A 26,887-nucleotide genomic window follows, 5' to 3' on the forward strand; every position below is an offset into this window, starting at 1 on the left:
TCCCCGCGTGGCCGGCCGCTGGACGCGCCCACTCCCCTCCGGCTTCGTCGTGGGCTCTTTCTTTCCCGTCGCTTCCTGCGCGGGGAGGCGGCGGCGGGCGCGGCTCGGCCCCGGAGCCGTCGGGGAGCCCAGATGAAGTACCTGAAGCCGTCCTGGGCGCAAGGCTGCGGCGGCCTCCTGCCCCTGGCCGTGCTGCTCAGCCTGGCGGGGCTCCGCGTGGACCTGGAGCTCTCCCTGCTGCTCCCCCCGCCGCCGCCGCTGCTCCGGGACCCCTGGGCGCTGCTGGGGAGCCCCAGCGGCGCCGCCTACGCGCTGCCGCCCTTCCGAGGGGGAGCCGTCGGGGGCTGGGGCCAGCTGCCCCCCAAGTGCTGGGACTCGGACGGAGCCTCGCCGCCCGAGGGGCGGCTGCTGCGGGAGGTGCGCGCGCTGGGGGCCCCCTTCGTCCCGCGCACGCACGCGGACACCTGGCTGGTGCACTGCGTGGCTGCGGCCGGGGGCGCCGACGGGCCCCCGAGATTCCTGGGGAACGCCTCCGCCGCCGAGGCGAGCGGGGACGCGGACCCCGGGGACCCGGGCGGCAGCGGCAGCGCGGGCGGCAGCGGGCCGGCCCGAGGGGAAGACAAGGACGCGGAGCCGGAGGCCGAGGAGTCCCCGACGGCTGCCCCGGCCTCGGGAGGCGGCGAGACCGGCCGCTGCGCCGTCGAGCAGGTAAGGACCGCGGAGGCCCGGAGCCCTGCACTGCTGGGACCCGAGAGCATCTTAAGCCAAGCTCTTCCTTTCTAAGAGAGGGGGAGGGGAGGGGACTGCGGCGAGGTGAGGGCACTGGGAGCCCGGACTCCAAGGGAGAGGCGGCCCCCCACCCCACCCCCCGGGGTCTCTTTCCACTTCCTCACTCACCCTGGCGGCCAGACCGAGTCCGCGTAGACGAGATTGGAAAGCTTAGTCCTGCCTCTGTCCCAGCTCTGACCGGGGATGGAAAAGGGAAATTAGAATGGATTTCAGGGGGCTATCTGCGCTGACAGAGAAGGAACGGGGAGGGCTCGTTCCCTCGGATTCTGGACCTCCTGGGATCCAGCGGGTGCTTCTCTGCTCGGGCCCCAGGAGCCTTGAGATCCAGGCTCCCCCGAGGCTTTGGGGGATAAGTGAAGGACCCTTAAATCTGACGTTCTGAGGAAGATGGCACCGTCCCCTCTCCTCCCCACTCTGAACTGCGGGATACCTTTGCCCCCAGTGTGGGGAAGGAGCTCTCTGATGTTGGGGAGGGGCTAGGTGACAACCCCCCCCCCCCACTAGCTTCCTGATTTGGACTTTCTAAAGAGGCTTCCGGTGTGTGCTTTAGCCTGCCGGACTTGTCTTGTTGTAAACACCCTGGCTGCTAGGCAGTTTACAGATGGGGAAACTGAGGCACAGGAAGGTTGTGACTTGTCAAAGTCATAAGCCTCCAGGACTGAAAGCCAGGCCTTGGGGACTCCACTCCCTCCACGCTCTTGGGGGAACGGAAGCAGGTTGGGTTCAAGTGCAACCTGTAGGTTTGAGCCCAGCCCCTCAGCAACCCCTGCCTCTGACAGGTTCTGCCTGTGGGAACTGCCAGACTTTCTCTGGCCTCCTTTTCCAGCAGTATCAATGAGGAGTCCCAAGTTCCCGTCCCAATCCTGGAGCTCCGAGCTTGTGGGAAAAAGGAAATCTTGGGGGGGGTTTCCCTTCTCATTAACCTTCCAGCAGACCCTGGGCAAGTCAGACCGGGCTGGAGCACCTAGGCCGGGGGAGCCTCCGGTTGTTGGCTGTTTGTCAGGGTGTGCTCTGGAACAGTAGGAACAATCATTCCCCAAGAGCCCTGACCATAGCCTCCCCTCCTCAGGGTGGGAGGCCCCGACTTGGGCAGATAGGTCTCCTTTGTCCGGGAGCTTTTGCCAACCGGTTTCCTCCCATCCTTCAGTGCTCCCAGGTTTTCTGTACAGAAGTGGACTCGACCTTGGGAAACAGGGCCCCAGACGGGCACGGGCCCCTCCACGGCCGGGGCTGGCGCAGGGCCTGATTCCCATCCACCTTTAAGTGATTCCTTTCCCCAACAGCCGGAGGTCAGAGATGGGGATCTGTCTCCTCCCTGGATCTTGTTTTGGTTGAGATGTGAGCTTATGCAAATGAGAGGCAAAGTTCTGGGCCTCCTTCACACCCCTGGGCCGGACTGGCTTCTCCAGCCTCACCTACACAGAGTTGGTCATGATTCACCCCTATGCTAATCTAACCCCGACCTGCTCCGGGGGACTCCAGTCATCCCGGCCCCTCCCCCAGTCTGCCCACACAGACTCCATGGAAGTCCCCTCCTCTCTCTTTGCCACCCTCGCTCCCTCTCCTCACCTCTCACCTACACTGTTTTCTCCCCGTGAGCCTCCCTCCTCCGCACAGCTGCTGAAATTAGTCAGACCTTGGAACACTGTTACTGCTCTGCTCAAAAAACTCCCAGGGCTCCCTGGGCCCTCCGCCGGACATTCAGGCCTTTGGCCCAGTTTCAGCGGGGCCAGGCCAGCGGTGGCTGCGTCTGCGAGCCCCAGGGTCTGCTCAAATCCCGTCTCTAAACTGGTCAGTGAAAAAGGTGGGCCCGGTGGCCCCTGGGGTTCCTTCCAGCTCAGCTCTCCATCTGAGGACTTATTTAACCGCAGCCCTACTGTGCTGCTGGTACAGCCAGAAACTCCAAGAGGGGAGGGGGCGCCCTGAGAGAATCTGACAATAATAACTAGCCAGTGTTTATGGTGTTGTAAGGGATGTGATGTACCTCGAATGTACTTTAGTCCAATAGATAGTCCCGGGCTGGCGTCAAAAAGTGCAGGTCCTGGAATCAGTTCAAATCCACTCTCAGACACTTAACTTCTACTAGCTGTGTGACCCTGGGCAAGTCACAACCCCAACTGCCTCAGAAGAACCAAGCACAAAGGCAGCCTGAGATCAGTCCAAGCTGTGAGACTCTGGGCAAGTCCGTTCCCCTTGTTTGCCACAGTTTCCTTATCTGCAAAACAAATCGGAGAAGGAAATGGCAAACCAGGGCAGGAACCGGGCCAAGAAAACCCCAAGGCAGGGCGCAGAGAGTTCAAGAAGGCTGGCAGGATTAGGCAACAAGTGTCTTTTGCATATGTGATCTCATCTGGTTTTCACAACCATCCTGGGAGACAGTGCTGCGGTTATCCCCATTTTGTGGATGAAGAAACTGAGGCAAACAGGATGAAGGGACTTGCCCGGTCTCCCAGCTAGGAAGTGTCTGCCAAGGGCAGCTCTCACACAGATGGAGGATGACGAGTGAGGAGTGATGGAGACAAGTGAGAAATCACTGAGCTGCAGTTGGGTTGGAGGAATCAGGGAAAGCTCCTGGAGGAGGTGGCTTTAAAGGGAAGAAGCCCACAGGGGGCAGTGAGAAAGGCCCACAGGTGGAAGGCCTGCCCACGCCCACCCCCAGTGGGGAGAATGAAGGAGGGATTGTGTAACAGCTGAAGGCCCCACTGTGGATGGTGGCCTCTCCCTTCGCTGAATTGGCGGCCTTTCCCCGAGAATAGTCCTGGGTTAGCACCATATCCCTCAGCCCTGTGGGCCCAGAAGGGGCTCGAGAAGGTCAGAGGGGTTGGCCCCAGGCTCTTAGGAGGTATACATGTTTCCATGCTAGCTCGGCCTCAGAAAATCAAGGCCTCCTCCAGCTGTGCTCTCTGTGTGACCTCTGGCAAGGCCCAGATCTCCCAGTGAGGGAGCCCGATGCAAAATGGCAGAAAAAGGCCCTGAAGTTCCCTTTTGAAATAAAATAACGGGCCCTGCCCCCATCCTACCTATCTCCAGTGCCTGACACGTAGCAGGTGCTTCCCAAGTGCTCAGTCCCCAACCTGTCTCTCTGCAGTGCCTGCCACGTAGTAGGTGTTCCATAAATGCTCAGCCCTCTCCCCAGTGCCTGGTGCATAGTAGGTATGCGATGCTTCAGAAATGCCATGATTTGCCTCGTGCTGCTGGTTAAGCCCTATGGTCTTCCAGGTGTAGGACAGGGAGCCCAGAAAGCCTTCAGTGGCTCAGGATGCCCTCAGAGAGTAGCGTTCACTGACAAAGTCCCATACACTGGGGCAGGGCCGCCCTTCACCACAGGGGTGAGATAGGGTGGGCCTTCTTGGGCAGGACCTGGTACAAGATTAGCCAGTCCTGGGCTTGAGGCCCGTCCGGAGTTAAATAAGCTTCAGAATGCACTTGGGTGGGAAGAACTGCCTGAGTGTCTGGGAGCCTCGGGACCCTGGGGACCCTTAAGGAAGAGGAGTGATGGGGGAGGGAGGCGCCCTGGGAAGGAAAGCCCAGATCCAACAATGTTTATTTTTTCAGTCCTTTGCGTCTAAGGGTTGAAAGGTAAAGTGAAGTCAGCCTTTCCCAGGGAGCAGTTTGTGGCTGACACTCCCTAACAAGGACTTCTAGAGCCCCTTGAAATGTTCAAAGCCAGGAAGCCTGGGTATTTCACAGCTGGGGAAACTGAGGCCCGGGTGTGCCTTACCTCTGGGGCTGCACAGTTCTTGTCAGAGACAGGACTGGAACCAGGGCTCCCGGGTCTAGCAGCGAGGGAATTCTGGGGAGGGAGGACGTGTGTGCGATGACCAGGGGAGAGAGAGGCCCCGGGTGGGAATCTGCTTTCTCAGCCTGTTCCCATCCACCCATGTCACATGGCAGGAGCCTGAGAGAGAGTCTCACCGCCCCCCAGCCTAGACACTAACTCCTCAAAGGGATCCAGCGGTCCCATAAGCTTCTGTAGTGAGGGACCCACTTCTTTCCCATCTCCAGCCAGGCACACAGTAGGCCCGTTGTTATGCTCATTGAGCCGCAGTGGGAGGATCCTGGCTCTAAGGGGAAATCTCCCTGCCTCTCAACTTTTGTTCCCAGGAAGTGTTTTGGTGCGGGGGAAGTTTCCAAGTACTGGCACATAGTAGGTGCTTCATGGTAGCTGCAAAACTTCAGCTTTAGTTTGTGTTCTGGGAAGAATCTAAAATGGCCTCAGGGTCCTCGCCAGCCCAGCTGCCCCTCAGCCCACACCATGACCAGCCGGCTGTGGACCCCTCAGTGCCAGCAGGTCAGAATCGGCCCCAAGCCCTGGCTCCACCTGGGCACCTGCCTGCCTTGCTTGGTCTCAGGAGCCTGTGGGACCTTCCAGTATGGAAGCCCCCTCCCCCAGACATCATCATCTCTAGCCTCAGAACAGGAGTTCCGCCTGATTGGCCACTTTCAAATGCCAGATGTGGGGCATAGACCTCAGGTGCTAAGTTGGTGATTCTCATTGTACCGCAGAAGAAAACATGTGAAAGGTCATAGCATCCTAAGCCATAGGTCAGATGCCATCTGGTTCAAGCTACCCATTTTTCAGATGAGGAGAATTGAGGTTCCCAGTAGATAAGAAACCTGTTCAGTTGCCCAGGGAGGGAGGCAGGGCCAGGTTTCTGCGCCCTTGGGCCCCACGGCCTCCCTGGCACACAGCCAGCCCCCAGCTGTTTCTGGAGGTCTCCCCAAGTGGTTGGAGACAGAGGGACTTCCAGGGCTGGGCGTGCGGCCTCCTTGGGCACTGGGGATGATCTCCACCCCCTTTCCTGGGTCCAGGTAGATGAGTTTCTCAGGTGGGCCCGTCCACAGCCCCCCTTCCCCCGGAGTGACCCCACATGAGAGGCCGGCCTGCGGTGACTCAGCACATTCGCTCACAACAATTTAAAGCAAGTTGTTGCAGATGGATCTAGAGCCTGTGGGTGAGAAAGGGTCTGAGGGTCCCAGGACCGCTGGTCGGGACAGAGGCGCGGGGGCCTCGTGGCAATTAAAGGCCGAGGGACGTGTGGAGATTAGTGATAACCCTCAGTCCGCCTGCGGAGCCGGGAAACCGAGGAGGGCCGACTCGCCTGGTGAGGGTCTCGGCCGGGATCGGCATTCAGCTCTTTGCTCTTCCCTGGGCAGCACAGGGACACCTTCCTCTGCCCCCCCCCCTGCAACTCCCCCTTTTTTTACTGAGGAGGAAAGCAAGACCAGAAGTGATCTGGTCCCGGGGAAAAAGGGCTGTTCCTCTGGGGGGGAGGGCGAGGGTGGGCACTGGTGGGCTCATGCCTGTCTCCCCAGGGTGGGGGGGGGGCTCTGCTCACGGGCTAGGAGGGGCTTAGATAAGAACTGGCTTTAGGGAGGAGCAGGAAGGGAGACATCTGCCCGAGGTATTCCAAGGACTCCTCTGAGAGGAGGAGGGAGCAGACTCTTCTGGGGTCAGAGCGGGCTCCTCCCTGGAGGGCCCCACAGGGGGCGGAGGAGTCCCCTTGTCCAAGTCTGGCTCAGGTCCACAGCTCAGAGAACCCACAGCTGGACACAGCTGGCAGGACCCTGGGCCCGTTCCAGAGGAGGGTCCACCCCCCCCATCCTAATAGAGGGTCAGATGGCCGGGAATCAGCAAGTCAAGGTTTAGAGCCGCTGTCCCTGGGGCTGAGGGTCTGCCATCAGCTTGTGGCAGACTTGCAGACCCCTCAGGATTGCCTCATGCCGTGGCGGGTTCGAGACCCTCGCCGTTCTCAGGCTGCCTCCTCCCTCCCACCCACAGTGCAAATGGGCCTCTCCCAGAAATGCTGCCCGACTGTGTGGGGCCGGCCAGCGGAGCCCCTGAAATTACCTGTGGGGCATTCGTCCCCCTCCTCGCCTGGGACAGGAACGCAGAGCTGCTGCTCAGATCTCCCGAGAGCCCCCGGCCAGTCCCCCCCGAGAGCCCCCAGTAAGTCAGCCAAGGGAATCCCGGGGGCCCAGGAGGGAAAGCCATTGCCAGAAGCTCCGGCCTCGGTGGGGACGGCTCTGCCCGGGCCTGTGCTCAGCCTCAAAAGGCAGAAAGCAGGGCCTCTGTCCGGGCTCCCTCGGGTCCCGCCTCCAGCCAGACTGGGCCATCTGTGCTTCCAAGCCCAGCCTTTGACTCCCTGCTTCAGCGATAAATGGTCAATAATGGCAAAGGCCCACCGATTCTCCCCATTCCCAGAATCCTGCCCGAGCTCTCGCTCCATCAGAGCGGGCGCTGCCTCCCCGTCACAGCAGCCACCATTACTGATTCCGCTCAGCGAACACGTGCTGAGTGCGGGCCGTGTGCGCCGTAGGCCCTGGGTCTGGAGGTGGACGGACGGAAGTGACCCTTCCCGCTTTCGAGGACCTTGTGTTCTGTGGAAGGAGCCTCCCCAGGAGGCATTTGTGGGGCGTTGGCCATGAGAACCAGGCCAGAGATTGAAGGAGGCTGAGGAAGAACGGGAATAACTTTCAACATGGACGGGGAGTACATGGCAGTTCCTGCCTCCCTGCCTTTGTCCATGCTGTCCCTTACGCCAGGTTTGCCTTCCTTTATCATTTCAGCTTTTTAAATTCAAGGCTTAATCTGAGTACCGCAAGGGCCAGTTCCCAGTCTCTCCCCCCCAAAATATCATCCCTCCCTCCAATGACCTTGGATTTATTTTGCTTGTACTTTGCCCCAGCAGAATGAACCTCAGATACTTTTCTGTTAGCCAGCACTTATTAAACACCAATTGTGTACAGACTTGTGCTTTGGATGCACACAGAAGTGGGTAGAAAGCAGCAGCCTGCTGTAACCCCGTCCTCTCCGGGGAGCCCGAGGCTGGCTCATGAGCTGCAGGAGCAGGGGAGGGGCTGCAGACTCCCTGCCTGGTTTGGGGAAAGCGGGACCCCAAACTTTCAGCCCAGACTTGGGTCCTCTTGGCTGCTACATAAAGGGAGCTCGGGGGGCAGTGCCGGGCATGGGACAGAAGGCAGGGTGGGTACGGGATGGCAGCAGAGGTCCCAGATGCTCCTAACCCATTTGCACCAGGAAAAGCAAGATGGTTTCTCCCAGCAATCCTCATTCCACCGTCTTAGAGAAGACCATAACCACCGACCATTTCTCCCGTGTTTTGGTGGATGGAGGGAGGGATCTCCCGGAGAAGAAATCCCTCCATCACTGCAGGTCAGGAGCTGCCCTGGAGCTAGTCAGCTTAGAAAGCTGCCCCCAGCCCCGAGGGGCTTCCAGCCTTGTAACCAAGGGTTCAGAGACATCTCTCCCCATTGGGCTACCCTGCTTTGTTCATTCCTATGGTTTTCCCTATGGAAAATCCTAAAAACCCCATATGACCTCAAGGCTGGTTGTTCTGAAATAGGACCGTGACATCATGGCAGTGATGCCATGACTTGCAAGTGAATTACGGTGGGAACCAGAGAGCATGAGTTCAAATCCTGATGCCGGGGCTCTCGCCCTGTGCATTCACACTGCTCATTCCTCCCTCCCTATTGCTGTGAGGGTCTACATCCCGCCCCCAGGGCTTCCCCATTCAAGTCCGGCCTTCCTGCTTCCTGCCAGAGAGGAGTGGACACACCCAAAGACCTGGATTCAAACCCCATTTCAGAGTCTTGTGAGTCATGTGGCCCTGCTGGTTGACAGACAGCTGGTTTTGCAACATTTCAGATCGGAGTTAGCCTGTGGCCCACTATCCCAAGACTAGCTCCTGTGGACACTGTTTGGGGCCTTGCCCCATTCCTCCTCCTGGGCCAGTCTGAGGGCAGGGATTGGTTTTGTTTTTGTATCCGAGGGCCAGGTGCTTAACAGGGGACTGAATTGTCATTTTTATTAGCTTCAGGTGTGGACCAGCAGGTTTGAACAAAGTTTTAACTCCTGTTTTTGATCTTCAAAGAAGAGGGTTCTGGGAGTGAGGGCCTCCCTGTAATCCGGGCTCAGCAGCTCTGAATGCCTCAGGCTGAGCCAATCAGGAGCCTGGCACCTTGTGGTGGTGGTGGGGTGCAGTACCGGCATTTTTTATTTTTCAAAACACATTCAAAGATAGTCTTCAGTCTTTTCCCTCACAAAACCTTGTGTTCTAGATTTTTTCCTCTCCCTTCCCTTCCCCCCTCTCCCCTAGACAGCAAATAATCCAATCTAGGTTAAACACGGGCAATTCTCCTAAACATATGTCCACATTTATCGGACTGAGCAAGAAAAACAAAACGACAAAAGGTGAAAATACAATACTGTGATCCACACTCGGTTCCCACAGTCTCTCTCTGGATGCAGGTGGCTCTCTCCATCACAAGTCTATTGGACTTGGCCTGAATGACCTCTCAGCAAGGTAGAGCTGTTCAGCGTGGCTGGCCCCCGGCAGACAGACACAGCCCATCCATTCCTGGGCCTCAGCTGGAGGCCTTCTTGGGTTGTGAGGACATATGTACCGTCCATCAGAGCCCCCTCCATCAGATTAATATCTTTAATATAGTAGGAGGAGGTCGATTAAGGTAATCAACAGTCAACACGCACTTATTAAGCACCTACTATATTCTTTACACTGTGCTAACACAAAGAAAGACAAAAGATAGGCCCTGTTCTCTTGGAGCTTATAGTCTAATAGAAGGCAGGAGAGAGACAACAGGCAAGCTAGTAGGTACAAAGAAAGCAGATTACAGGATAGATAGAAAATCACTAACAGAGGGAAGGCACGAGAGGGGGTGGGAAAGACTTATAGAAGGTGGGATTTTAACTGGACTTAGGGTTTCAGCAAGGTTTCCTCTGGGCCATCTGATGACATTATACAAGATAAGAGAAGGATATTTGTCAACGTTATTATAATTTATGTAATGTTATTACAGTTATGCAAGAATAATTATAATGGAGTGAAATGTGTTCCTAATTAATCCAATCCCTAATTTCCTAAAAGGAAATGTTTGAAAATCACCAGCAACTTTTGAGAGAGCAGTTTAGTCAAGTGATGATGATGATGAACTGTTACTTGAGAGTTGATTAAACACATTATAAAATTCAGTGTAGTTCTGCTTGTGTGATTTTGGCCTCCTCTTCCCATAATGCTTTGTGTATTTGCAGGAGAGGGAGGCGCAGGTTCAGGATGTTTTATAGTTACTGTTCTTATGAGACCATCTCAGTAAATGCCTTTACTTTGAGCTCATCGTGTCCTCTGGCTGACTACTGAAGGGAGCCTTTCATAGTGGGGGCCTCTGAGCCATAGTTTTAGGAATGTGGACCCAAATGTACCTTGAACCCAGGATGCTCAACTTTCATGTTTGAGTCAAAAGGGTACAAGGGAAGGGGCAGGAGGACCTGAGTTCAAATTTGATCTGACACTTAACACTTCACGGCTGTGTGACCCTGGGCAAGTCACTTAACCCCAGCCTCAGAAAAAGGGGGGGAAGGGTACGAGGGGGACCCAACGTGAGATTATATCTTCTGTTTCTAAAACCTTCGTTCCCTAACGGCAGCTCACTGTTCACATTGCTTGTTTTTGTACACAAGGCCCTCTTGCCAGCCTCTGTCCAGCTTCCTCTCCTATCCACCTATTCCTCCCCTGTGTGTGCAATTACATCATTGTAAACCTGTTCTCTTACCATTTCTTCAGTCGCGGGTGCAGTCCCACCCTATAATTCCTGGCCCCTCCAGCCCCTGGCTGTTTTTCCATATTAACTACCTTGGTGGATCTTTAATCTCATTGGGGTGGATGCTCCCTCCATTGGGGCAGATTACAGCCCCTCCTTGAGACCTCCTGACATAATGAGCCCTTTCTTCCTTCCGAGAGAGAAAGTTTCCTGGGCAAATCACTTCCTCTCTCAAGGTTCTAAGCCCTCCGAGACTCTTGTCTTTCAAAAAAGTGACCGGACTGCATTGGTAAAAGGACGTTTCTCAGCTACAAGTTCCAGCCGCATCCTGTCCATCTCAGTGATCCTGAACTCTTCCATATCTCACCATTACATAGAATGCTGGGAACGATGCAGTTTCCAGAAGGAAATCCAGCCCACTCTCCTCTTACTCAGATCTGGGATCAACCCATCCAAAGTCATCAACTGCTCAGAAAACACTTTTCATCCAATTGGCCTTCCTTGTATAGATGATTCAGATAGATGGACCTTTCAATCCCCTGAAGCAAACAGGATATTGGAAACCATCTTGGGGTGTTCCCCTGCCTCATCAGTCGGAGTGAGGAGCACAGTTATCTGCACACAATTCTTTTGGCCGACCTCCCCTTTCCTCCCCTCAATCTCTGCTTCCAGCACTTAAAAATAGACCTTCTCAAAATGCAGGAAAAGTTGGAGAGGAAGAGAAGTCCATGTTTTAATTCCCAAATTTTAAGTTCTCTTTGGCATGTTAAAATGCTCAATTATGTTGAGTTCAGAATTTTTAAAAAGAAAAATTTAAACCCCAGCACGTTAACTTTTGAAGAACTACCACTGGAATGGATTTATCTTCAGCTAGTTCTAAAGAGCTCCCCTGCTGACTTCAGAGACACTTCCACCTTGCATTTATTCAGCTGGAGGTTGTTTTCCTTCCTTCCTCCTTCTCTTTGCCCCCCACCCCACTTGTGTTCTTCCTATTATTGCCTCCCTTTGTTTTTACATGGCTGGCCTGTACCTCCACTTCTCTCTGACAGGTATTGCCTTCAGTGATCAGTGTGGGTCCGTTAGCCAGTCTATTGTCCCACTTCCTGGACACCTCAGCTCTGGTCCCATCTCCCTTCCTTTGAAAATCACTTTCCTAAATTAGTATGGCAGAAATTAGATATGAATCCACACTTAACACCATATACCAAGATAAGATTAAAATGGGTCCATGATTTAGGCATAAAGAATGAGACCATAAATAGATTAGAGGAACAGAGAATAGTCTACCTCTCAGACCTGTGGAGGAGGAAGGAATTTATGACCAGAGGAGAACTAGAGATCATTATTGATCACAAAATAGAAGATTTTGATTACATCAAACTAAAACTATTGTTTCTGTACAAACAATACTAATGCAAACAAGATTAGAAGGGAAGTAACAAATTGGGAAAATATTTTTACAGTTAAAAGTTCTGACAAAGGTCTCATTTCCAAAATATATAGAGAACTGACCCTAATTTATAAGAAATCAAACCATTCTCCAATTGATAAATGGTCAAAGGATATGAACAGACAATTCTCAGATGATGAAATTGAAATTATATCCACTCATATGAAAGAGTGTTCCAAATCACTACTGATCAGAGAAATGCAAATCAAGACAACTCTGAGATACCACTACACACCTGTCAGATTGGCTAAGATGACAGGAACAAATAATGATGAATATTGGAGGGGATGTGGGAAAACTGGGACACTGATGCATTGTTGGTGGAGTTGTGAAAGAATCCAGCCATTCTGGAGAGCAATTTGGAATTATGCCCAAAAAGCTATCAAACTGTGCCTACCCTTTGACCCAGCATTGCTACTACTGGGCTTATACCCTAAAGAAATACTGAGGAGGGGAAAGGGACCTGTATGTGCCAAAATGTGGCAGCCCTTTTCGTAGTGGCTAGAAACTGGAAAATGAATGGATGCCCATCCATTGGAGAATGGTTGGGTAAATTATGGCATATGAATGTTATGGAATATTATTGTTCTGTAAGAAATGACCAACACGAGGAATATAGAGAGGCTTGGAGAGACTTACATCAACTGATGCTAAGTGAAATGAGCAGAACTAGGAGATCATTATACACTTCAACAATGATACTGTATGAGGATGTATTCTGATGGAAGTGGAAATCTTCAACATAAAGAAGAGCCAACTCACTTCCAGTTGATCAATGATGGACAGAAATAACTACAGCCAGAGAAGGAACACTGGGAAGTGAATGTAAATTGTTAGCACTACTGTCTATCTACTCAGGTTACTTATACCTTCGGAATCTAATACTTAATGTGCAACAAGAAAATGGGATTTACACACATATATTGTATCTAGGCTATACTGTAACACATGTAAAATGTATGGGACTGCCTGTCATCTAAGGGAGGAAGTAGAGGGAGGGAGGGGAAAATTTGGAAAAATGAATAAAAGGGACAATGTTATAAAAAAAAATTACTCATGCATATATATTGTCAAAAAAATTTATAATTATAAAATTAATTTAAAAAAAAGAAAGAAAGAAAGAAAATCACTGTGTTCCCAAGGACCTGGTGGTCAAAAGTCTTTGCACTGATGTTGAGCAAAATCCCAGAATGCACATGTGAAGCCTCCTGAAGGGGATCCCTGCTCCATCAGATAGTCACTTTCTCCAACACCCTACCCAGCCATGCTTTCTCATCCTGGAGTTTCTGGTCCACAAAAGATCTCCCCATGTATCTTCAGCCTTCCTTAAACACTTTCTTTTTTAATTTTAATTTTATTGTTTCATACTTAATAGCTAACATTTATTATGTACCAGACACTGCGCTAAGTAATTGTTATTTTATTCGATAATCACAACTACCCTGAGAGAGAATCGCTGTGGTCATTCACTCATTTCCTTCATGGCCAGCTCTTCGTGACCCCTTTTGGGGCTGCCTTGGAGAAGTTTGCCGTTTCCTTCTCCAGCTCATTTTACAGATGAGGAAACCACAGAAACCAGAAATTAATTAATTGTCTAGAGTCCCCAAACTAGTAAATGTCTGAGGCAGGATTTGAACTCTAGGGCCAGCATTCTGAGACTAGAAAAAGAAGCTTGTAAATGAAACTTCAGCTGTATTCTGTAGCATAAAATCAACCTATTAGTCTTTGAAAGCCGTTCTGCTTATTTCTGTCTGCTTCTGAACCTTCTTTTGTTCTATGCATAAAAAAAAAAAAAAAAATACAAAGGCCCATTTTTCTTCTCTACTCCCACAACTTAAAAACAAAAACAAAACATACCCTTAGCCAAGTAAAACAAACCCTCCACGTCCAACAGCGCGTCTCACCCTGGTCTTTGAGCTCCCCATTCCTCTGATGGGTTGATGAGCTCCACCTCTAAACCTGGCGCCATGCTTTATCATTGGTTCTCTGTGGCGATGGTTGGTCACTATCTCGACAAGAGTTCTTAACTCTTCTTTTTTATTAAAGCTTTTTATTTTCAAAATATATGCATGGGTAAATTTCAACATTAACCCTGCAAAACCTTGTGTTCCAGATTTTTTCCTTCCCTTCCCCCCCAGAGGGCACTTTCCCCTAGACGGCAAGTGATCCAAAATATGTTAAACGTGCAGCTCTTCTATACATATTTCCACAATTATTGGGCTGAATGAGAAAAATCAGATCAAAAAGGAAAAGGGGAGTTCCTAAACCTTCAAAATAATTTTAAATAGCAACGGGAGCAGGCATTTATGTTTTTGTTTGCTATGTTGTAGTTATCATCATGTCCCTCTGCATCCATCCATATAGATCTTCCCAGGTTTCTCCAAACCATTCAATATGATGCAATAATATTCCATTACATTAACAGCCTATAATTTGTTCCGACACCTCTTAGGTGACAAGCACCCCCTTAGCTCCCAGATCTTTGCTACAATGAAACATTTGATCCCAGGACTTTGTAAAAGAGTGTTCAGTTTTGTTACTTTGGGGGCAGAGTTCCAAAATCACTTTCTGGAACGCCAGCTCTGATTCACAGCTTTACCCACAACATCCTCCCTCCATCCCTGCAACAGTTTTCATTATCTCAGCTGATCTGTGGGCGGTAGAACCTCAAGAGTTATTTTAATTTGTTGTTCTTTCTATTATTCGTCATTTGAACTAATGTTAAGTTAACATGCAACTGTTAAAAGGTTGCCTGTTCATATTCTTTTGCCATTTATTGGAGAATGGCTCTGGTTCTTATATATTCCTTATATATTTTAGATATCAAATCTTTATTAGAGATACTTGCTGCAAAAATGTTTCTAGTCAACTGTTCCTCTTCTGATTTTAGCTATATTGGTTTTGTTTGTGCAAAAGCTCTTCAAGTAATTAAAACTGTGCCACTGTATCTTCTCGTGATCTTCCTTGACTTCTTCACCCAGAGCCCTACTTTGCTGCTCTCTGCATTCAGGGCGTGTCCATTTGGAGCTTTTTGTAGTAGTTATCCCTTTCACATCTTGGGGGTTGGGAGTGCAGCACTCCCATGACCTGAAAAATCTGAGCACATTTTTTGGCCCTCCCTTTGTACCAGAGAAATCTGAATTTTTCATTTTCTTTTGCGAGGTGTTATCAGCATTAAAAGCTATGTTGATATTATATAATACTGCACATATATTTAATGCATTTCTGAGTTTCTAAACTTTTTCTCCTGGCCCTCACGTGCCATCTGTGACTACTACAAAAGTCCCCTCAGATTCATTTTAGTTTTTTATGCGATGTTTCAAAATGACAATTAGGAAAGTCACCATGGAGAAGGGATAACTGTATATGGTGGGAGATGGTCTAAATCTGGGGGCAAACCCCTAGGAGATCCATAAATAGAGTTAGGAAATCAATGAACTTGGTTGGGGAAGAAAATTACATCTTTATTTCAGCATAATCGGCTTCCTTTTTAATCCTCTGTATTTTATTTTTTTGTATTTAAAAACCTGATTCTGAGAAGGAGCCAATGGGCTTCTTCAGAGCACTGCCAAAGGGATCAATGACACAAGAATAGTAAAGGACTACCCCTGGCCCCGGCCTGGGATTTCTGCCTGACATCGCTTCGGTTTTCCCAGCAGTTTTTGTCACATTAATATTCCATGGAAGGCAGCAGCATCCACAAGCTGCCCCATCCAACCATCTCTTATTCCTGCTTCCTGACCCCTCTCCCTTTTCAGTCCCACTTGGCTTTGACAAAGCATTTCACCATACTTATTGCTTGTGATTCAATTAAAAAATATTGTCCACCCCTTAACCCATTTGCCTGGCAAAAAGAAACAAAAACAAAAACAAAATAAATATTGTTGACTTACACCTGGAAAATTCTTAAGGGTCATAGGAGTGCCATCTTGGAGTGTTTGCTGTTGGAAGTCTAACTCAGAGCTGTAGGAGGGATCTCCTCGTGTGAGAGGATGACAATGACACAAGGAGACTGAGAAGTCATTGCTGTCCTCTGACCTTCCCACTGAGAGGCCGTTGTGTTCTCTGACCCCTTCTCTTCCCTCTGCCTCCAATTTATTTCATTCCCAGTGCAAGAGCAACACCTGTGTCAGTAAAGGCTGACCCGCTACTCCTTCAGATGTTGATTCACAGCTGGGGAGGATCTTGGAAAACTGACCTGACCTTAACAATTGGCCTTTGAAGGCCAGACCTGACTCTCCCAAACGTTACAAAAAAGGCGAGATCTCGTCTGCTTTATAGGATCAGTAAAAGACCGTCTCGTGTAGTTCACTTTCCCTAGTGTGTTCCTCTTTCCTCTCTGAGCCAGTTTGGAGTCCTTATCCATCCCACCCCCTCAAGCCCTGGCTCCCTCCCCCACTCCCTCTGATCCAGCTCCAAGGCCTTTGTCCATCTTTCCTGGCCCACGGTCACAGTCTGGAGCCCTAGAGTGCCCCCGGTGCCAGCCGGGAGAGCCCGGCTGCCCTGCCCTCCTTTGCCCAGGGATCCTCATTCATCAGAGTCTTGCCCTTTGGAACCAAATAGAGCAAGCCTAGTGCCTCATCAGGCTGCTCATTAAATATTGAAAAAGAGCTGTCTCGTCCAAAAAGCTTTGGCTTTTCTGCCTTCTTACTTTAATCATTGAGTTATCAAATTATTTTTAGAGATTATTTTAGGTCACTTAACTATCATTATGTAATTATCATAAGGCATTATTTCAATACTTTAATTCTTAATTGTTTAACTATTTTAAAGTTTATTTTTAATAATTTAGTTATTCATTCTTTTTTCTGCTCATCACCTTTTCAATGCCTTCCCCAAAAAGTGACTCCAGAACCGAACAGGAGTTAGCAGGAAGGAGGCTGGAGCTGGCTTGAAAGTCTGGCTCGATCATACTTTTATTATCTTAATATTGTTATCATTACCTTGGTGACCTTGGCTCAGTCAATGAACCTCTGCTTGCCTCACTTTCCTTATCTGTAAAATGGAGATCATAACAATACCTGCTTCCTAGGGTTGTTGTGAGGATCAAATGAGCTGATAATTACAAAGCATTTAGCGCGGTAACTGATACCTAAGAAGCACTATATAAATGTTAGCTACCATTATTATTAATGATATTAAGTATTATAGTAATCATTACATTATTTATTATTATATATAATTGGGTATCAATATAGATATATAAATATATTGTTTTATGTAATAATTATGTTATATATTAATAACAGCTAGAATTTGTATCATTAAGATGGCGAAGTACTTTATATTTGCCCTACAGATGAGGAAACTGAGGCACAAAAAGACCCAAGTGCTTCATTGCCTAACAGGTCACTAGCAGATTCAGGGGCAGAATCTTTGTGCGGTGGGTGGAGGGTGGGGAACCTTCTCTAGATTGTTTCTGGAACAATCCTCTATTTTCACTCTGAGGGCAGCTCCCTCGCCAGAATGTATGCCATCAAGCATGATGAAAGGCACGTTGCGTCCAAGTGCTCGGGCCAGTGGCCGTCCTGCAGCGGGAAGTCACTCAGGCTGCACAACACGGAACTTGTTCTTCTGCTCAGAAGAACTCACCTTTGGCCTAGGGGCAGCCTTTGTTCCGTGGAGCACACCGAGTTCTCTGAACACTTCCAATGGGCCTTAAGGGGCTCAGAAAATGGCACAGGAAGGCCCTTAGCAGGAGCATCCTTCAGAGGCTGCTCCATTCCTAAGAAAGAGCTGGTCTTTGGTGGAAGAGAGGGAACCAAATTTGGGTCACACAGGCCAGAACCTAGTGGGACAGAGATGTAAGACCTCGTGCATTATGGGAAGATCTCTTTAAGGGGAAGAACTTCAGGTAGAGCCCTGCAAAGATTTTTAAATTTGAAGAAAGAGGACCAAATTTTAAATCTGGGGTGACCTTGGCAAAAGTCAATCCACTTGAGCTGCCAAGTACCAGGCTTTGGGCTGAGGACTCGAGGTTCCTACCTTCAAGAGGCTTATGTCCCATCGGGGGGAGAACCATCTCAGCAATAACGATGTAGAAGGCACATAATCTGCCAGGTCACTTAGGACTCGGTCCCTCATGTAGAACATAAAAGCGAAGCCTGTGGATTCCTTCTTATCATGAATCAAATAAATTACAGAGCATGACAAATGGAGATTGCTATCAGAGTGCTCATGGAGCTCCACATCAAGGGCCCTGTTCTGGATGACCTCCAAGGTCAGTGCCAAGCACTCTGCGGGAGGAACACTTTCTCCCATGGCCTGAGAGATTTCCCCAATGCAGCTTCCTGGAAAAGGGCCCCCGGCCAGAAGGGAAGGTTAGGGGGGCTCGGAAGAGGGGAGCTGCTGGCCTGAGCTCTTTCCCCCATCAGGGCGGCTGCTTTGAACCAGCAGCTTTCAGAAACCATCCGTCTTCTTGTATCTTTCACAGGGCGATGGGGACGACCCGGATGTGGGCTGGTTTCTGGAGGACATCTTCCATTTGATGGCACCCCCGATGGAGAATTCCCTGGAGGTAACCCTGCAGGGCCAGGGGAGGGAGCCCCGGGCTCAGCCTTGTGTCCAAGCTCCTAAGGAAGTGGGCAGGCTGCCCCACCCTGATGTCACTCGGGACCTCTGTGACCTGAGCAGATCACCTCCATCTCCTCCGTAAAATGAGGGGGTCAGACACAGAGGCCCCTCCCGGTTCTATCTCTGTGACCCAAGTTCGGACGTGGCCAGTGTGGCTATGAGCACATCATCAGCCCCTGGAAGCCTCGGTTTCCTCATCTGTAATGAATGACCCAGCTCTAAGAACCATAAGTTCCTCCACCCCGAGAGCTGCCATTGGTGGGGTGATTTCAAAGCACTTACGGTGGTGAGCTCCCGCCACTTTCCTGGTGAGGGGGTAATTTCTAGGAAATGAGGTGAAGGAAATAATTTCTGCTCCCCGGTCCTCATGCCAAATATAACCTCTCTGCCACATTTTCGTATAATCCTACCGGCTCAATACATCTGTCCCTTTAAGGTCAACAAAGCATCTTACAGATACCTCATTTGTCCTTCACAGCAATCCTTCAAAGTAGGTGCTCAGATCAGCCCATTTTCAGATGAGAAGACTGAGCCTTACTTGTTATATGTCTGAGGCGAGATTGCCGCCCCCCCTTAAGTGCAGTGCGCTGCCCACTCCCCCATCTGGCCACCTCTGGATGCAGAGATCACTGCGCTTCTCCCACTCCTCCACCCACTGACTCATGCACTCTTCCAGACACACTTTCTCACACTCGCCTCAGACTCTCTGGAGCCTCACCCTCCAGCTCCCCCAGCCGTCACCTGTCACACAGCCCCTTGTGCACTTCCCCCTTAAAATGTTATCATTGAAGGGCAGCCAGGTAGTGCAGTGGATAGGGCACCAGCCTGAAGTCAGGAGGACCTGACACTTACCACTTAACACTTTCTAACTGTGTGACCCTGGGCAAGTCACTTAACCCCAACTGCCTCAGGGGGAAAAAAAATTCTCATTGAACGTCCTCACTCGCACTCGTCCCAGTGTCGTGCCATCCTTTTTTACGAGTCACATCCTGTCCAAACCTTGACTCTGCCTTTCAGCAAAAAGGGACCTCACGAGTCATCCGGTTGACCCCTCCTCTTTCAAGTGAGCAAATTAAGGCCCAGGGAAAGGAAGGGACCGATGAGGTTCCATGGTCAGTAAATCATTGGGTCTTAGCCTGAAGCTCGGCTTCTAGATCAAGGTTCTCAGCCTCTTCTGGGTCCTAGACCCTCCTGGGGGGATGATGAAACCAAAGGAGCCTCCTCAGAGCAATGACTTAAATGCTAACATAAAATACCCGGAATTAGTGCGGAAACCAGTTATGTTAAAGTATAGTTTGCAGAAACAGCACCTGAGAGCTGAAGTGACTTAGCCATAGTCACACGGCTGTCCCCGTCAATAGTTCACTGTTGTGAACCCAAGCCCATTTGCCTATGCTGACATTTGGGGCCTTAGATAACATAACACTGAAAATTCCATCGCTGCGACAATGTCACCAGCACCTCCTCGCTTATGTATCCTGGGCAGTGACATTCACACCAAACTCCCAGAATTCAGTTCTCCCTTTCCTACCCTATTTGCTAAAAAAAAAAAATTCTCATTTGTCATTTACACTATCTACTGTATCCTTCCCCTCCCCATGTCCAGGGAGCCGTCCATAATTTTTTTAGAATGTATTTAAAAAGGGGGAGCCCTGAAAAGTTGATCAGTTCCTTGGCCAACAGCTGACAATATTTGCCAGATTCCCTAGTCCAGGACCTTCTCTCTCCCCTGTCACTTCTTCAGAGGAAAGGCAGCTTGCTGGGGCCCAGAAGCCCTCAGTCTTCTTTACGACTCTCTCCCCCTCTGCCCTTCCTTCCTGAAGAAGTTTCACCCCGAATCATACAGCAGTCAGTGGAAAGTGAGAGCTCTTTATCCTAGCCCCTTTACATAGGAACAACAGTTCCTGTCTCTGAGGATTGTGGTGATGAGCAAATGAAATGCTAATCAAATAACCAACCAAGCAAATAAAATAAGATTTGTAAAGCACTTAGTGCCTGGCACATAGTGGGCTTCATAAATGTTGTCTCCAGCCAGGTTCTTCTGTGAATCAAGGAGTTTGTGCTTAAAAGGGAAATAAAAATTATTCACTGAACAATTGGAAAGTGAGAGGAGGATTTCCTTCCAAGCTTCCCACTTTAGGCCCGAGAGGAGGAGGAAGAGGCCCACTTTGCCTGTCTCTTGCTATGTGGGGGGTCCCCTTTCCCCACCCTGAGGCACAGCCCCCAGGAAAGACCCCAGAGAAGAGCTCTGCAGTCCCATGCAGCCATTTGTCTGCCCTGAACAGGTCAGGAGCCACAACTGCCCCGTCCCCACCTCGTGTCAGGCGCAGGAAATGGGCAGGATCCCTCCAGTGTAGCAGAGAGGAGGCACTTTGGAGAGAACGCACAGTAGGGGAAAACCTTTATCAGGCGCCTACTATGTGCGGGCAGAGTACAAAGAGAAGCACAAAGTGTCCTTGCCATTTGTAACACAGGGAGAGAACGTGCAGATATCCTCAGAGAGACCTGAGAGGGGCACTGGGAAAGGCTTCCTACAGAAGGGGCAACGGGAGGAAAGGGAAAGGGCACCAGTCGTGGGGAGGGCCATTGAGAAGCCCAGGAGCTGCAGAGGCTGGCCTCTCTGCTTATAAGAGGACTGGAAAGAGAAGAAGAGAAGTGCTGGGAGGAAGGGGGAGCTCTGGGCAGCGGAATGGTGAGGTGGGGCCTGCTGAGCGAGGGTCTTGGGGCAGCCTGCCCCTCCCCCATACACATACATGAAGGCTATAGGAACAGACGGGGGGGGGGGGGATGAGGAGGGTTTGCAGCAGCTGTGGGGTGGTCTGTGAATGGAACCAGAGATGTCCCTGAGGGGTGTCACAAAGGGAGAAATGAGATGTAAATGGATCCATGGACTAAGTGCAGGGGAGGGCCCGAAGATGCCATCCAGAGTGGTCCCTGAGTCTGGGAGGAAGGAAAGATGGGAGGGTTTTGAGGGAAAGAGCTTGGCAGCTTCCACTGTGGACTTAGTGAGTTTGGAATCCCCAGGTCGAGCGATCTAAGGATGAGCGATGATATTGAGATACGGGATAGTGTTTCTGAGAGAGGTCAGGGCTGGACATTCAGACACGACCATCAGACCAAATTCACCGCTTGTCAAGGTTCCTCAAGTCTTCGGGTCCGTGGCCACGAGTTCTTAGACTCAGAAAACAGTCTTTGAAATAAGTGGTCTTGTGACCACTGCACCTGCCACGGCAGGTGTAAGACCCCAAAAAAGGGACATGAAGAAGGTTTTGAATCCCCTTAAAGGAATCAGGTTTTGAGCAAAAACCACTGAAGTGCAGACAGGTAATGGGCTAAGTCCAAAGGGTTCAGATCTGCCCGAAAGTGGACTCAGACCACAAGGAAAAGAAGTTTTCACTTTAGTTTTGAGGACATAGTGTTTTTATGACTCAGAATTGTAACCAGTTTAGAGCTATGGCCAAGTGAGGTAGCATGTGAGAGTGTGTGTGTGTGTGTGTGTGTGTGTGTGTGTGTGTGTGTGTGTGTGTGAATGGTACACTGGAAAATCTGCTGCTTTAGGACATGAGCCCTTTGGCAAAGCTGATAGAACCTTTTCAGAATCACAAATCTGAAAGCACCAAAACGTACAAAGGCCCCAGCTCAAGGAGAAAGCGTCGGAAGCAGCCAGAAAGAAATGATTCATTCAGCCACAGTCAGGAGAAAGGAAAATTTAGCAGCTTCTACATTAAGGGACCAGAGCATTTGGAGTGTGCTATATTCCAGAGGCAAAAAGAGTTTGGATTATAACTGAGAACCACCCAGAAAAACGGACCATAATCCTTCAGCTGAAAAAATGGATATTCGATAAATAGAGGACCTTTAAGCATTCTTGATGTAAAGGAAGAGCTAAAGAGAACATTTGACTTTCAGATACAAGACAAGACTAGCATAAAAAGGTAAACAGGAAAGGGAAATCCTAAGGGATTTAAGATTAAACTATTTACAGTTCTGCTTGGGAAATGATCCCTGTGACTCATAAAAACTTTCCTATTATTCTGCCCAAATGATTAGTATATTTATATACTATATAGTTAGGAGTATTTATAGACAAAGGGCACAGGTGTGAATTGAATACAAAGGGACAATATCTTTTTAAAAATAAAATTAAGGAATGAAAAAGAAGAATGCATTGAAAGTGACAGGGTGAGGTGGAATGGAGTAAATTATCTCACATAAAAAAGGCAAGATAAAGTTTTTATGGTGGAGAGAAGAGGGGAGAGAGAGGGGAGTGAAGGGACCTTACTCTCATGAGAATTGACTCGAAGGGAATATAACATGTACATGCAATCACATATTAAAATCCACGTTACCCTACATGATGGTAGGAGAGGAAGGGGATAAGAAAAGGTGTGGAGGGGATACCGGGATAGAAGAGAGCAAATCGGGGGAGGGGGTAGTCAGAAGCAAAACACCTTTGAGAAGGGACAGAGTGAAAGAAGAAAGAACAGACTAAATGGGTGGGGGTAAGAAATAGGATGGAGAGAGATATATTTAGCAATCATAACTGAAAAAAATTGAAACAAATTTCTCTCATAAAGACTTCATTTCTCAAATAACTAAGTCAAATTTATAACAATAAGAGCCATTCCACAATTGATAAATGATTAAAAGATAGGAAGAGTTTTTAGATGAAGTCATTAAAGCCATCTATAGCCATATTTTTAAAAAATGCTCAAAATCACTATTTATTATAGAAATATAAATTAAAACAACTCTGAGGTATTATTATCTTATACTTATTTGATTGGCTGATGGGACAAAAAAAGGAAAATGGCCATGGGGTGGGGGAGATATGGAGAAAAAAGACATTAATGCACTGTTGGTGGAACTGTGAACTGATTCAGCCATTCTGTGGAACTATGCACAATGGGTTATAAAATCATGTATGCCCTTTGATCTAGCAGTACAATTACTAGCTTGGGTATCCCAAAAGAGATTAAAAGAAAAAAGGAAAAGAACCAATATGTATAAAAATGGCTTAGCAGCTCTTTTCTGGTGGCAAAGAACTGGAAACTGAGGGGATGCCCAGTCGGGAAATGGTAAAAAAAACAGGATTATGGGATTACGATAGAATACTATTTGTACTACCAAAAAATGATGAGCTGGACGCTCTCAGAAAAACCTGAAAGGGCTTTCATGAGCCTATGTTAAGTGCCGTGCTCTGTGTACAAAGTAATAGCATTATTTGATGCAAGAGGGTCAGCTGGGAATGACTTTGCTACTCTGAGCAATGCAGTGATCCAGGACCACTCCGAAGGACGTAGTTTGAAAACTTCTGTCCATCCTCAGGCAAAGAGCTGACAGTGTCTGAAGGCTGATTGAAGCAGATTTTTTTTTTTAACTTTATTTTCCTTGAAGTTGTCTTTTGTTGTCGTTGAGTTTGTTGTTTTGGTTTTTGTTTTGGTCTATGTTTTTCTTTTACAACATGACTATTATGGAAATATGTTTTGCATGAGTACACATCTTCAATCTATATCAAATTGCTTGCCTTCTCAGTCAGGAAGTGTGGAAAGGGAAGAAAGGAGAGATTTAGAACTCCAATTTTTAAAAACAAATGCTAAAAAATGTTTTTTACATATAATTGGGAGGAAAAGATGTAAATTTTTAAAAGAAAGACAGTTATCACAGGGTTAGTTGTTTTGTTTTTAATTCACAAAACTTGGTTTAAGAAACTCAGATCTGCTAGAGTTGGATTCAGATTCTAGCTTTGAATGTATGAAAACCAAAGCAAATCATATCTCTCTTCAATGGACCTCAGTTTCCTCATCTGTAAAATGGGAGGATTGGCCTACCTGACCCACAATTCTCTCCCAACTTTAGAGCTGCATGTGATCCCATGATGAAATCACCTGTACTCTGTGGTCCTCAGCTGTAAAGGGCTAGAACTGAACAATGCACTTGGATAATGAAGCACTTGAGACTAATTGCCAGTTGCACAGTTCCCTATTAACTTGTTTGAAGGTTGACCCTCCCCAGCTGTTTTGTGCTGACTTGATTGGTGGGACAAAGAGGGGGGAGTGACGTGTGTGGGAGAAGTAGGAGAAGGAAGAGGAATTGAGAGCAGAAGCTGACTCAGTCTCTCCTGGTGTTTGAGGGAGGAAGGTGTGTGTGAGGTTGCTAGGCCTAAGCCCCTGACCTTGACTGTAAAAGATCAAGAATAAAGACGTTTAGTGATCCTGACTCTGGCTGATTTCTGGGAAGACAGAGTTCCAGCACTCCGCTTCCCCGGAAGCTGATGTAAAATGCTTATCCAGTGGCAAAGTGATATAGGAATAGCCCGTCCGAGCTGTGTTCCTAAATAGGTGTCGGTAACACTGGATTAATTTGTTTTAAGTTCAGTTCTTGCTTTGTGCCAGGGCTGAGCTAGGCCGCCAGCCCTTGCCCACAAAGAGCTTAGGTTCTACAGGAAGGAAAGGTGGGGAGAGAAAGGGGCAGGGAAGGACAGAGACCCTATCTCTGACTAACCAATCAGGCAGGAGCCCTTTGGGTGGGACATCGGTGGGCAAAGGCAAAGGAGGACGGCAGTTCCACAAGGACAGTGTGAGGTAGAACAGCTCAGTGCCTGGTGAGCTGTTGGCGCTTAATAAAGGCTTGCTGGCCAGTGTGATGTGTTGGCAATCAGCAGCCCTGGAGGGGACACTCAAGTCTACTTGGTGAATGCCTGAAAAAAAAAGCATTTATAAAGCCCTAAGAAAGCACTGGGAGTGCAGGTGGTTTTTGACCAGATAGTCGCTGGCCGTGAAGGGCTTGCATTCTGGGGGGAGACCACGAATGCCCTTCAGATTGGTGTCCATTGGCTGAATGGCTCCAGCCCCCTGTTTCTGATAGAACCTCCCGTTTCCGTGTTGTTGCACCCCAATGTCCAAACCCTCCCTCCCAATATGAAGGGGATGTCGGCGGTCTAACGCTCTGTCCTTCCTTGCAGGGTGTCCTGTCTCGGCCCCTACCGCCCCTCTGTAACGGCAGCAGTGATGGCGTGGATGCTCCCGGCCAGTACAGCAGGAACTTCAGCCAGGCAATCAGCCACGATGTCAGCCTCCACGAGGCCATGTTGTTGGGCCCCGAAGGATCCAGGAGAGATCCCCGGGCCACCCAACCTCAGGAAGCCTTCTCCCCGCTGAATTCCAGCAGCGCCCCTCCTCTCCCAGGGATGGACTGGGTAGGACTTGTTCCTTCTGCTGAGACCAGGACCAGGAGCCTGACAGCTCAAGATCTTCTCTTGGACTTTGATGAAAATATCTTTGACGAGATCAATCTCCTGTCTCTGGCGATGGAGGAGGGCTTTGACCCAATGGAAGTCTCCCAGCTTTTTGAAGAGCCCGATTACGATTCTGGGCTCTCCTTAAACTCCAGCCACAGCAGCACCCCCGTGCCCAATCCTGACTCGTCGGCTTCCCCGCGTGATGACGAAGGGGCTGTGGGTTACAGCGGAGAAGCTCGGTCTCTCTCCCACCAGGAACTAGAGGGAGCTGTGGGGGGTCACTGGCCAGAGACCAGGGAGCTGGGCCCACATGGTCAGAAGGGCTCTGAGCCTCCCGGGGAGCCCACACTGGAGCGTGTTCTTCACAACCATACTTACTCCCTCGTGCCGAGTCCGCCGGCACCCGAAGCTCTTCTTACGTGGCCCCAGAAGTCCCAGAATGTCAAGGGGAGTGGCTGCCTCCGTGACCGGGATGGCACCCTGAGCCAGGACGAGCGTCACGCCAAAACGCTGCGGCTTCCCTTCTCTGTGGAGGAAATCGTCAGCATGCCCGTGGACTCCTTCAACAGCATCTTAGCCCAGAGCTTCCTGACGGACACGCAGGTGTCCCTGCTCCGCGACATCCGAAGGAGGGGCAAAAACAAAGTGGCGGCTCAGAACTGCCGCAAACGCAAACTGGACGTGATCCTGAGCCTGGAGGAGGAGGTGTGCAGCCTGCAAGCCAGGAGGGAGAGCCTGGCCCTGGAGAGGGCCCAGTGCCGGAAGTCCCTTCACCTCATGAAGCAGAAGCTCCACCACCTTTACCAGGAGGTTTTCAGTAGGTTAAGAGATGATGAGGGCCGGCCCGTCAACCCCAACCTGTACGCTCTCCATTGTGGCCAGGACGGCAGTGTTTTGATTGTGCCCAAAGAGCTGATAACTTCTGGTCTTAAAAAAGACACTCAGAAAGAAAAGGAGAGGAAATGAGGGGGCAATCCTAGACACGAACTTCTCCGGAGGAAAGGTTCCCCATCGGGGAAAGACTGGGAAAAGCGGGTTCACATAACAGCCAAAATGGAATTGTGGAGACGTTCAGTCTTAGGGCATAGTCTGGCCCGTAGCAGCCGGCTGCTGCTGTCCAAATGTATCCTGCTGGAATGAACAGGTTCACTCGAGAGATTAACAGCTGACTGACTGAAAGCTCCCCTTCCCCTTTAGTTCCCGTTGCTAGAGGGGGCAGCCGTATTTTTCAGCAGATCCTTTTATGGTCGGTACCA

At 49.6% G+C, this 26,887-nt stretch overlaps 1 protein-coding gene across 1 annotated transcript; it reads left to right on the forward strand.

Annotated features, from left to right (window-relative positions):
- On the forward strand, positions 1 to 26,733 carry NFE2L3 (NFE2 like bZIP transcription factor 3). The gene is made up of 3 exons (XM_074268599.1): positions 1 to 708; positions 18,252 to 18,335; positions 25,356 to 26,733. The coding sequence occupies exons 1-3, from the start codon at positions 133 to 135 to the stop codon at positions 26,595 to 26,597; spliced, it is 1,902 nt and encodes a 633-aa protein (XP_074124700.1). The 5' UTR covers positions 1 to 132; the 3' UTR covers positions 26,598 to 26,733.
- Positions 26,734 to 26,887: the final 154 nt, after the last annotated feature.

This window comes from Sminthopsis crassicaudata, chromosome 5 (genome assembly GCF_048593235.1).
Source record: "Sminthopsis crassicaudata isolate SCR6 chromosome 5, ASM4859323v1, whole genome shotgun sequence".
Taxonomy (NCBI): Eukaryota; Metazoa; Chordata; class Mammalia; order Dasyuromorphia; family Dasyuridae; genus Sminthopsis; species Sminthopsis crassicaudata.